Source organism: Pelophylax lessonae (genome assembly GCF_965119305.1).
Source record: "Pelophylax lessonae genome assembly, chromosome: 4".
NCBI lineage: Eukaryota > Metazoa > Chordata > Amphibia > Anura > Ranidae > Pelophylax > Pelophylax lessonae.
This window is the reverse complement of record NC_138771.1, coordinates 213825087-213837918: the sequence shown is the minus strand read 5'-3', so window position 1 is coordinate 213837918 and position 12832 is coordinate 213825087. Positions and strand designations below refer to the sequence as shown.

Below are 12832 nucleotides of genomic sequence, written 5' to 3'. Positions count from 1 at the left end.
GATCTTACTGGAAACAATATTTTTTATCACCAGTAATAATAATCCTATCAAACACCTCTGCATTCTTCAAAAAATCTGATTAAATTTGAAGACAACGTTTTTTCCAATCTTCTGTGGCACCATATTTTCAGAAATATTTCTCGTGGACATCTTTCTACCTTTCCTTAAACCACCAATGCCACTGCAAAACACCTTATTTCTTCATGGGATGTTCACCTTTAGCCTGTTGTAACAGAGCTAAGGTTTCACTTACGCTTTTGCCAATTTTCACGCAAAACAGGAAAGAAAGAAAAATACCTATTCATAACAGCCAGGTGTAACGTAGGTCTTTTTTGTAATCTTCAGTGGAAGAGAAGCAGCTGGGATCATATTGAATGCTATGGGCAATGGGTTTTTCTTTTTCCTGTTCTATTACTCGGCTGCTTTATACAGAAAGGTTTGTGTGTCTGTGACAGAATGAAGACCCTGCAAATAGCTATGAAGAATCTGGCAACAACACACAAAGTGCAGATGTGCAAGTTCCTGGGGACGAAGAAGTGAATAATGTTGAGGATGTCGAGGATGAAACCTGGCAAAAAGAGCAAGATTATATCCAGTCACTGGCACATAAATATTGCCTTGAGAAATATCAGGACAGCTATACAATGATGTGTAAGTATTAAAATTGGAAAATAAAAAATATTAAAGCGGTAGTAAACCCGTGACACAAACAAAATCTAGCATACTAGCACATTATGAAAGACTTGCCTTAAAACTAAGCCCTCCAGCAGTGCACTGTCTCAGCTGACAGGGCTTTCATCTTTACCCAGTCTTCCTTCAGGGTTCACAGGCTCTGGCTATTTGAATGGGCGAGTCGTGGGGATGTCACAGTTTTCCAATTGGACTGCATGGCGTTCATTGAAAGCGCAGTGCACATGCGCTAGTGATGTCACTGCCTGCACATTTAGAAGAGATTCCTTGTATCTACAGGTAAGCTTCGTTATGAACTTACCTGTAGGTGCAAGTCACCAAGCGGTGTTTACTACTGCTTATGTATGTAATATGGCATATTAATCTGTGTAATGTTATAAGATGTATATCAGTCGTCTATCTCGTTTGTCTGTGCAGCAGAGCCTCCAGTTCTCCAGATGCTTAGTCATGTGATTACCGGAGAGTTCTCTCTCCCTGTGGACCCTGATGTGCACTCAGCCACCGATGAGACTGCTGTTACGCTTATTGAGCTCCTCTCCCTACCAGTGCTGATGAAGTATTCTGTTACTGCACCCATTGTATCCCAGTAAGTTTGGTAAACAAAATCACTTCCAAGATTTCTTTCTACTGAAAAGGCAGAGGTTTAGGGTTTGGCTGAATTTCTGAAATGTAGCTTTGTAAGCAAATGTTTAACATAATAGATGTTTTGAGTGTTGGAGATGGCCTGTATTGGCCAGCTGAAAAATCCTGGGTCGTAACTGATGTAAAACAAGTCTACAACTTTGTGTTAAATCTAAAGGAAGTCAAAGGCAGGGCCTCACAATCCAACCTTAAAAAAAAGGTTTGGTTAATTTACCCTCTCCACATCTCCCGCAGTCCCTCCACCAACTGGCTTAAGACCTGTAAGGGTTCTCATGCCACTCCAGACCCTCTCTCACTTTGTTTGGCTGGAGCTTCCACTCCAACGTTCTTCTATATTTCTCCTTAGCCTCTCTAATCTTTATTCTCAGGTCCCTTTTGAATAATTTTTAACTCCCCCCCCCCCCCCATTACCCACTCTAAAAGTAATTTTCTTGGAGTTAAGAATATTCTTCTTATCCCTAGTTACCCACGGTTGTTTATAACCCAACGCAAGAATGTAAATGGGCCTCGCCATGTCCTAGAAAATACTATTTCTAGTGCTACTTCACAACAGTGCTTTGGAACGAAGAGGTTTTTACAAGTCAGGGAAAAGACATGTTAAGACATTGGCAACTACTAAAGTTCCAGATGTGATGTATTTTTTGACGGTTAAACATTTGATTATTACAGGCAGCTTTTCCATTTTTTGTGTTTTATAATGAACATGAGATATCCTTTCTGCTGGTATTGACCAACAATCTCAACCATGAACATTTGCAATAGCTTTTCTAAGGGGGGGGGGGGGGGGGGGATCAATGCAATCTTGCGTGTTATTACAAATCCATCTGTTTTGTAGTGTTTCCCTTGTGAACAAAGCTGTGGTGGATTATTACTTTGTGGAGCTGAATATGGAAAAACATTTTATAGCAATCAGACACTTTCTGCTTATGGAAGATGGAGAATTTGCCCAGTCACTTAGTGACCAGCTTTTTGAAAAGGTGAAGTATTTTTAAGTGCTCAGCTTTTGTAGTGTCCGGACACACATACAGGTGCGTCTCATAAAAATAGAATATCATCAAAAATATTTTTTCAGTAATTCAATTCAAAAAGTGAAGCTCATATATTTTATGTAGATGCGTTACACACAAAGTGATATATTTCAAACATTTCTTTCTTTAAATTTTGATGATTATGGTTTACAGCTACTGAAAACCCTAAAGACCAATAAAAAAAAAAGCAATTTTAATACAGAAATGATGCAGTAATTCATGCAAAATGAGCCACGACCAAGTATTGAGTGCATACTATACTGTACATGGACATAGCCAACATTTCTGTATTAAAAACCTTTTTTTTTAATGGTCTTATGTAATATTCCTATTTTCTGAGATACTGAATTTTGGGTTTTCACTAGCTGTAAGCCATAATCATCTAAATGAAATGAAAGACATTCTTGAAATGCATCCCTCTTGAGTGTAACGCATCTATATAAAATATGAGTTTCACTTTTTGAATTGAATTACTGAAATAAATTAACTTTTTGATATGCTAATTTTAGAAATGCACCTGTACAATGGAAAGCATGTCATGATAAATAATGGCACCTATACTTGATAGTATATTAATCATATAATGTGTTCTATTTGTTTACAGCTTGTCTCAGGACAGACGCCCAGTGAGCTGTTCACCCCACTTATCCTGAATTCTATACTTAACAAAGCTCTGCAGTACAGTCTACATGGAGACTCTCAGCTCGCCTCCAATCTTTCTTTTGCACTTAAATATATCCCTGAAATGTTTACTCCTGCAGCCCCAGATATTTTAAGCTGTCTGGAGTTGAGATACAAGGTGCGTTTATCTACAGATTTTTGCTATTCTTAGGAAGTTTTTCCAGTGTACGTTTTTGCATCAATATGCCACAAATTGTATAAATGGGAAGTTCACTTTCGGTAAATTTTGTTCAGTTTCTATTTTTTTCCTTGTTTATGAATGGAAAATTCATCCTACCAATTAGGTTAACATTTACAGCCCTATTATAGCTTATGCTAGAGATTCATGCCCTATAGAATAAATTAAAGTGGTTGTAAAGGCACAAGGTTTTTTACCTTCACACATTTTATGCATGAAGTTAAAAAACCTGTGTGCAGCAGCCCCCTGATACTTAACTAAGCTCCCGCTCAATCCAGCGATGTCCATGAGAGCCTTGTCTCTCCGGGGACTTGCACTCCTGATTGGCTTTTGGCAGCATCGGGATCCATTGTCAATCACAGCCAGTGAATCAATCAGGAGACAGAGGGGACGGAGCCAAGTCATGGCTCTGTGAATGGACACACAGAGCCGCGGGTCGGGAGTGTGCCTGCTTGGGTGCTCCCAGAGCAAGCTGTTTGCTGTGGGGGCATCAAGCAGGAGGGGAGGGGCCAGGAGCGCTGGCGTTGGACCATAAAAGAGGAGGATCCGGGCTGCCCTGTTCAAAACCACTGCACAGAGCAGGTAAGTAGAACATGTTATTTTAACAGAGGTCAGTGATTGCAGCGCTGCTAATAAATATATAAATACTAAAATAAATATAAATTGTTCTTGAAACTCATCTATGTTACTTGCATAAATCAATTAATCAATCAATCAATAAAGTGCCAGTATGGTGTGAACTCTGTGCAAATAAGCAATAAAAACCATAAAAACTGTGCAGATATTACAATGTAAAACTCATGGATAAAGTGCAACCTAAGTGCATGATAAACAGTCCATGAAACAGTCCTTTAGTAAAAAACAGGAGCTTGATGCTTATTTTTTGCTGCTTCGGGGTGTCCCCCTTTGGGTATCTACTTACCACTAGGTAGTTAGGTTGAAGCAGAATGAGCTGATGTTAAATTTCTTTGGCTCCTGTAGGGCTGATTATGCTGTGGGTTGGAAGCGATCCTATTTCAAAGTGCAGTGATCCCTGGTGTCCTCATGGAAATAAAAATGCTCAACATAGTGAGGACCGTTTAAAACACATTTATTCCATTAAAATACAAAGGGATACTCACAAACATAGAACAATACGGAGCCTATATCATAATTTCTAAGCTCGGTACGGTGGTAAGCTGCTCCTCAGCGTTCACTTCACCGACCGGAAGTCACGTGGCTGCCTCTCGGCCAATGGCTAGACGCGTTTCGCTGTGGACACAGCGTCATCTGTAGCTGGCTATTGGAGGTGCCACAAGTGTTTTAAAGCCGCGCTGAGAAGTTCTTCCGGTATTCTAAATACTGCAGTACACTTGCTACATCTCTTACAATCTTAGTGATTGTTTTCTTTTTTCCTTATATTATTTTGAATGAGGTGTTTCTTGCGAATATTAAATTTGTTTGTGTGCTGCAATTGGCGATCATTAAGATTAATGTTAGGCGCCCTAGATGTGTAATGTTGCCCCCTAATGGAGCTTTTGGGAAATATCTGTGCTGATAGAAGCACTTTCTACTGAACCCAACGGATCATTGTAATATATTTTGGTGTGACCTTGAGATTACTGCTCTCTGTATACTAAATACCGATTTATCATTAAACATAATAAATTTAAAAACTTTATGAGTTATATCATGCAATAATTAAAGTGATGAATGCTCAGTTAATATGTAGACCCCTGCTGGTCCAAATGGGGAACTGTTTCCATCCTATAGCCATATGTTACAACCATACATATGCCAATTGTTAACAGATCTTATCGATTTTGGTTTTTTGATTGTTTTACCTAAATATTTATGATAGTACTTTAAAGTTACACTTGACATCAGGGATATATTATGCAATAAATAAATAGATAAAAGCTATGAGATTAAAAATTACATAGATAAAAGATGCGCGATAAGAATTAAAAATCATTTATGAAGCAATTGATGTCAATTTCTACGTTTAAGCCCTTGGGTACCATACTTTCTAGTTTGTGTATCCACCAAGTCTCGTTCTGTGAGACAGCTCTTGTCATGTTCCTGCCCCTCCAATGTTTTACGATGATATCTATCCCACAGAATTTCAACTTGCTTGGATCCTTATTGTGGCAGATGGGGAAGTGATTAGACAAACTATGCTTTTTGAACCCATTTTTGATATTTGTAATATGTTTTCTCAGTCTGATTCGGAGTTCTCTTGTCGTGCGCCCCACGTACTGGAGGAAGTATGGTACCCAAGGGCTTAAACGTAGAAATTGACATCAATTGCTTCATAAATGATTTTTAATTCTTATGGCACATCTTTTATCTATGTAATTTTTAATCTCATAGCTTTTATCTATTTATTTATTGCATAATATATCCCTGATGTCAAGTGTAACTTTAAAGTACTATCATAAATATTTAGGTAAAACAATCAAAAAACCAAAATCGATAAGATCTGTTAACAATTGGCATATGTATGGTTGTAACATATGGCTATAGGATGGAAACAGTTCCCCATTTGGACCAGCAGGGGTCTACATATTAACTGAGCATTCATCACTTTAATTATTGCATGATATAACTCATAAAGTTTTTAAATTTATTATGTTTAATGATAAATCGGTATTTAGTATACAGAGAGCAGTAATCTCAAGGTCACACCAAAATATATTACAATGATCCGTTGGGTTCAGTAGAAAGTGCTTCTATCAGCACAGATATTTCCCAAAAGCTCCATTAGGGGGCAACATTACACATCTAGGGCACCTAACATTAATCTTAATGATCGCCAATTGCAGCACGCAAACAAATTTAATATTCGCAAGAAACACCTCATTCAAAATAATATAAGGAAAAAAGAAAACAATCACTAAGATTGTAAGAGATGTAGCAAGTGTACTGCAGTATTTAGAATACCGGAAGAACTTCTCAGCGCGGCTTTAAAACACTTGTGGCACCTCCAATAGCCAGCTACAGATGACGCTGTGTCCACAGCGAAACGCGTCTAGCCATTGGCCGAGAGGCAGCCACGTGACTTCCGGTCGGTGAAGTGAACGCTGAGGAGCAGCTTACCACCGTACCGAGCTTAGAAATTATGATATAGGCTCCGTATTGTTCTATGTTTGTGAGTATCCCTTTGTATTTTAATGGAATAAATGTGTTTTAAACGGTCCTCACTATGTTGAGCATTTTTATTTCCATGAGGACACCAGGGATCACTGCACTTTGAAATAGGATCGCTTCCAACCCACAGCATAATCAGCCCTACAGGAGCCAAAGAAATTTAACATCAGCTCATTCTGCTTCAACCTAACCACCTAGTGGTAAGTAGATACCCAAAGGGGGACACCCCGAAGCAGCAAAAAATAAGCATCAAGCTCCTGTTTTTTACTAAAGGACTGTTTCATGGACTGTTTATCATGCACTTAGGTTGCACTTTATCCATGAGTTTTACATTGTAATATCTGCACAGTTTTTATGGTTTTTATTGCTTATTTGCACAGAGTTCACACCATACTGGCACTTTATTGATTGATTGATTAATTGATTTATGCAAGTAACATAGATGAGTTTCAAGAACAATTTATATTTATTTTAGTATTTATATATTTATTAGCAGCGCTGCAATCACTGACCTCTATTCACAAAAGCACTAGCACTTTTCTTGCAGCAGGCAGCTAATTGCAAAACACCTTTTATGATATTTACACACTCCTTAAGCGCGAGGCCCACAGTCACACTGTTATTTTAACCACTTCAATACAGGGCACTTTAACTCCTTCCTGCCCAGGCGAATTTTCAGCTTTTAGCGCTGTTGCATTTTGAATGACAATTGCGTGGTCATGCAACACTATACCTAAACCAAATTTATGTCATTTTTTTCAAACAAATAGAGCTTTCTTTTGGTGGTATTTGATCAACGCAAGGTTTTTCTTTTTGCTAAGCAAATAGGCAGCACCGATGGGCACTGATATGTGGCACTGATATGCAGCATTGGTGGGCACTGATAGGCGGCACTGATAGGTGGCACTGATGGGCACTGATAGGCGGCACTGGGGGGCAATAATGGGCACTGGTGGGCGGCACTGATAGATGGCAATGGTGGGAAGTACTGATGGGGAGGGCACTGGCAGGCAGCACTGATGGGGAGGGCACTGGCAGGCTCCCTGAGTCCTGATTGCCATCCCTGGTGGCCATGGTGGGCATCCCTTGTGGTTCTAGTGGCACCTCCCCCAAGGGTCTGCACTGGTAATCAATGCTCTGATTACCAGTGCAGACCCCCCCCCCCCCCGGTCAGGAGAGCTGCATGCTCTTTACCGAGATCAGAGATGCGGTGTGTCAGAGTGACACGCCGCATCACCGATCGCCGCTCTGTGCGCCCCCCCAACCACCTTCCCGCCCTCATTTGCCTATAGAGCGGTCGGGAAGTGGTTAAAGAAAAAAAAAAAAAAAAACAAGACTTTAATATCCCTTTAAGATCAAAGTTGATCTCCAGCCAAGTTTTTTTTTTATGTTTTTGGATAGCATGAGAAAGGGGTACAACCTCTTTTCAGCTTTTTTTAATGTGTGTCCAGCTGAGGGGATATCCCCTCCCATCCTGTTGACATGATTGACAACCTGTGCAAGTTACCACTTAGAAAATAAGGGTAAAATTCCCCAAATGGGACACACAAAGTAGTAAAAGCCTGACAGAGGCTCTAAACAAAAGGTTCCACTTTATCTCTGTCTCCAAAGCTCAGAAAAAGTGAATAACTAAGAGCCATAACCTGGTTAAGGTTATGTAAGACATGTGATATAGTAAACTTAAAATTTTGTATGCTACTCTCACAGTAGTAAAACATTGATATAATGGATAACGATTACATACCCACTTGTGAAAGGGGAGGCAAAGGGTTATGAAAGATGTCCTGCAGTACATGGAATCTGGTTATTATCAAGTGGGTTCATAAAGGAATGCATTTTATTTAGCCTCACCCTATCATCTGACTTCCTTCTTCACCAAAGGGCTAAATTAAAGTGGTTCTAAATACACAAGGTTTTTTTTCACCTTAAAGCGGAGTTCCAGCCATTTCACTCACCTGTCCAACGGTCCAGTGATGCGGCCGCCCGAAGCCTCGATCCTCTCCCTCGGCGCCGGCATCACTGCTGTGGGCACCCGGCTGTGACCGTTTGCGGCTTCACAGCCGGGTACCCACTGCACATGCGCGAGTTGCGCTGCGCGTCTTGATTGGCCGGCAATCTTCTGGGACCTCTGACATGTCCCAGAAGATTGCAGGGAGGGAGGGGGAGAGGAGAACTTCCGCTCAGGGCGCCGCGGCGCTCCGAGTGGAAGTGGGAGCGGGTACCTGTCAAAACTAGGTACCCGCTCCCCCCCAAAAAAAATGACATGCCAAATGTGGCATGTCAGGGGGTTAGAATACCTAAAGCGGAAGTTCCACTTTTGGGTGGAACTCCGCTTTAATGTATTCTCTGCATTAAAGTAAAACACTTCTATTATCAGCTTCCCCCTTACACACATACCTGGCTTCTCTTCTGATCCAGAGCTGGGCTGCCCCCTCTCTCCCTCTCCCTCCCTCCCTCTCTCTTTCCTCTCCCTCTTTCTGTTGCGGTCATCCTGTGATGAGGAAGCAGGGGGAGTGGCCAATCACACTTTGCGGGTCTATGGATGCACATAGCCCCGCTTAGGAGCGCCCACATGAGTGCGGCCATAGCAGACAGCTTGCTATGGGGGCACTCAGAGAAGAAGTAGAGTGAGGATAAGAGGAGGTAAGGTGCCACTCTGTGCAATACCATTGCACAGAGAAGGTAAATATATAAGTATTTAAAAAAAAAAATATATATATATATATATACCTTTATAACTGCTTGGCTTGTTTTCCCCAGGAATACCATGATTACTGAAATAGAAATGTGTGCTCATCTAACTATTTGTTCTACTATTAGTAATCTATGAAAGTTCATTGCATGTCAAAAGCTCATGGATTAATACTTCCAAAGATCACAATAAAAGAACAACCCCTGGACTATTATCTGAGGCTGTGGATAGGTACTTCAGCCTACCAGTATAAGCCCATGTCTTTGTGCTGGTTGTGGCACAGATATCCGATGCTTCACACTAACTGGTTACATACATTTTTTTATTTTCCTTACTCCTCCTAAACACTGATGTATTGTCGGTTAGTCTCCCTGTCTGTAAGATCGTTTTTGTCATGCATTTTTTTATATCCGTGTTTTGTGTGCATCAATCTCTTGTGGTCATATATAATACAGTACATATCTCTTAGTATGATAGTATTGGTAACTAGGATGCTTTTATGAGTGCCTGTCCATGTTTTCCCTTTTGTTTGCATCGATTCTATACAAACCACTGCTCTTTATTATAAGATAAGTATATCTGTAGAAATTGTACTGATTGTTACCTTTGGCTTTCTTAAGGTTTCTTGGCCTCTGAACATTGTAATTACAGACAGTTGTATAAATGAATACAACCAAATTTTCTCCTTTCTGCTTCAACTGAAGCATATGGTTTGGACACTAAGGGATGTTTGGTTTCACTTAAAACGTACAGGTAAATCCTTTCCATGAAAATTGTGTGTGTGTGTATAATGACCTGTTTTATTTGTGGGCTTGGGCTTTTGTTTTAGACATATTCCATGTCCGCATTTATTTTCCCAATTTAAAGAACCGTGGTAATGTTATTTATTTTGTGTGAATTTTGGTCAGTGTCTATAGCTCCAGTGTTCAATACACAATATCCATAATTCTTTAGTATTACCCACAAAGAGAACAGCAGGCTTCTCAACTTAGAAATATAATTGCAGTGCCTATACAGGGATATGCAAACTGTGGCCCTCCAGCTGTTGCAAAACTACAAGTCCCATCATGCCTCTGCCTCTAGTTGTCATGCTTGTGGCTGTCAGTGTCTTGCTTTGCATCATGGGACTTGTAGTTCTGCAACATCTGGAGGGCCACAGTTTGCATATCCCTTCTATAGAATATAACAACTGTAATCCAGTTATTAGAATTTGTTCCAAAAATCATAAAAGTCCCAAATTGTATGATTATAACATTAACTATCTTGTATACTACCAATGTGCTTTAGACAATCCAACGATTCTCTTTAAGTGGAAACCCGTCACCAAAAAGGCTTACCAGAATAAACACCTCGCAATGCGCTCAGTTCAGTGTAACAACTGTGGCTATGTCTGGGCGAACTCCCCTCTCCCGACTGATGGCGCATGCTATTACAAGGGGCAAAGGGGGACTCTCATAGTGTAGCAAAATTGAGGATTTATTTCAATAAAAACCATGACAATAATAATAACCCAGCTTACAACACTTAAGTCCAGCTATAGATGGAGAAATTTTTTTTCTGCAACCAGGGGCTGCAGGAAAGAAAATTGTTCAAGTCCCCCATCAACAGTCATTGTTGATGAGGGAAATCCCCCCTGCTGAGCCATTGTGTTCTCGTGGTGGAGGGGCAGGGAAAGCCATCCCTGCCGGGAGAATACAGTGAATATTGCACAGCGGCTATAATAGCACGTAAAAAATCTGGCAGGCTGATTGTTCCCAAGTTTATTGATCGATCTACTTGGGTACATTCAGCCTGCCCATACAGTGGGTATAGAAAAGAATTACCCCCTTTAAAATAATCACATTTTGTTGCTTTGCAGCCTGAAATTAAGGCTACATTCACACCTGAGCGTAGCGTTTTTCGCGCGTTTTTACCGCGATTTTACCGCGATTTTTGCGGCGTTTTTTACCGCGATTTTACCGCGATTTTTACCGCGATTTTTGTGCAGGCGTTTTTAGATTGAATAGAGATCAATGGAAAACGCCTGTAATCTGCCCAAAAAGAAGCTCATGTACTTTTTTGAGCGTTGGGCGTTTTGTATACAGCGTCAAAACGCTCAGATGTGAACAGGGGCCATTGAAATGAATAGGATTTGTCTTGTTGGGCGTTTTGAGAGCTGATCCTAGAGCAGAAAAACGCCCCAAAAACGCCTAGATGTGAACGGAGCCTAAGACATTTTTTGTTTTGTTTTTTTTCCAGCTATAATTAGTCAACTTATAACATCTAAGTGAAAGATATAACACCAACAGAAAAAAAAAATCAAAAACAGATTTACTGAGTTAGAAAAAGGATGCCCCCTCATAAAAATGACTTGTAAACTAAATCAGGTGTAGCTAATCACCTTCTCAATGGCATACAAAGCCATCTGACTTTCAACTGTGATCAGCTGTGGTCATTTTGACTAACTTAGCATGAAAAGAGCTTTCCTGGAGAATTTCAACCCCTGGTAGTGCAACTGAAGTAAACAATCAACTATGGGTGGAAACTTGCAAGGGTCTGCTACTGGATCTCAAGGATAAAGTTGTGGACAGACACAAGTCAGGAGATGGCTACAAAAAAAAAAATCTAAGGCTTTGTCAATGCCTAGAAGCACAGTGAAGTCTATCATTAAGGTATTATTACGGAATGTGTTTGGTACAACACAGACCCTCCCTGGAGCAAGATGTCGCTCCAAACTGGATGAAAGAGCCAGGAGGAAACTGATCAGAGAGGTTGCCAAGCAGTCTGAAGCAGTTGTGGGAATTTATGACAAAAAGTGGTCATTGTGTGCATGTTTCAACAATATCACGAATTCTTTACAAATGTGACTTCAGAGGGTTGCAAGAAAAAAGCCACTCCTCAAGGCCACATGCAAGCACGACTGAGCTTTGCCAAAATGCACCTTGAAGATTCTGAGGCCACATGGAAAAAGGTGTTATGGTCAGATGAGACTAAAATTGAACCATTTGACCCTCAACTCCAAATGATACATCTGGCAGAAATCCAGTACAGCTCCCCATCCAAATAACACCTTTCCTACAGTAAAGCAGCCTAATCAGAGTCCAAACGTAAACCCCATTGAAAATCTGTGGAATGACTTGAAGACTGCAGTCCACAAAGGGTCACTATCAAATTGAACTGAACTTGAGCTGTTCTGCAAAGAAGAGTGGGGAAAATTTTGCAAAGTTAGTAGATACATATACCAACAGACCTTTAATTAAAGCAAAAGGTGGTTCAAAAAAATACTGACACAAGGGGGTGATCCTTTTTCCAACTCAGTGATTCTGTTTTTGATCGATTTAAAAAAAAAAAAAAAAATTCTGACACGTTGATGTTAAATCTTTCACTTGGCTGTTATATGTTACACTAAGAAAAATACAACTGGATAAAACAAAAACTGTGTCTGTCTTCATTTTAGGCTGGAAAAGCCACATAATGTGATTATTTTAAAGGGGGTGAATCTTTTCTTTACTCACTGTACATGGTTCGAATCTCTGCCAGTTCCTGATGAACCGGGCTGAGATTTGAACGGTCTGTAGGCGGCTTAGGCTCCATTCACAGTTTGGCGATTTGAATCACAGGCAGAATTAATTCTTAATGTCACCCCAATTGGGTTGTGATTTTGCCACAATTCTGCTCTTCTTCGAGTATCTTCGTGCATTGCAGCCCAATTTACTGCAGCAAAATCACACCAATATTGGGGTGCCATTAAGAAGTAATGGCATCCCAAATGCGTCCTAGTTTTGCCACGATTTGCAATCGCGGGCAGAATCA

The 12832-nt window shown here is 40.4% G+C and overlaps 1 protein-coding gene across 1 annotated transcript in view; it reads left to right on the top strand.

Annotated features, from left to right (window-relative positions):
- The window catches only part of TUBGCP6 (tubulin gamma complex component 6), a 69997-nt gene that overhangs the window by 49747 nt on the left and 7418 nt on the right, over window positions 1-12832 (top strand). The window contains exons 18-22 of the mRNA XM_082254400.1: window positions 456-651; window positions 1108-1276; window positions 2168-2309; window positions 2965-3159; window positions 9661-9793. Coding sequence (XP_082110526.1) covers window positions 456-651; window positions 1108-1276; window positions 2168-2309; window positions 2965-3159; window positions 9661-9793 — 835 coding nt within the window. The remainder of the gene's footprint in view (window positions 1-455; window positions 652-1107; window positions 1277-2167; window positions 2310-2964; window positions 3160-9660; window positions 9794-12832) is intronic.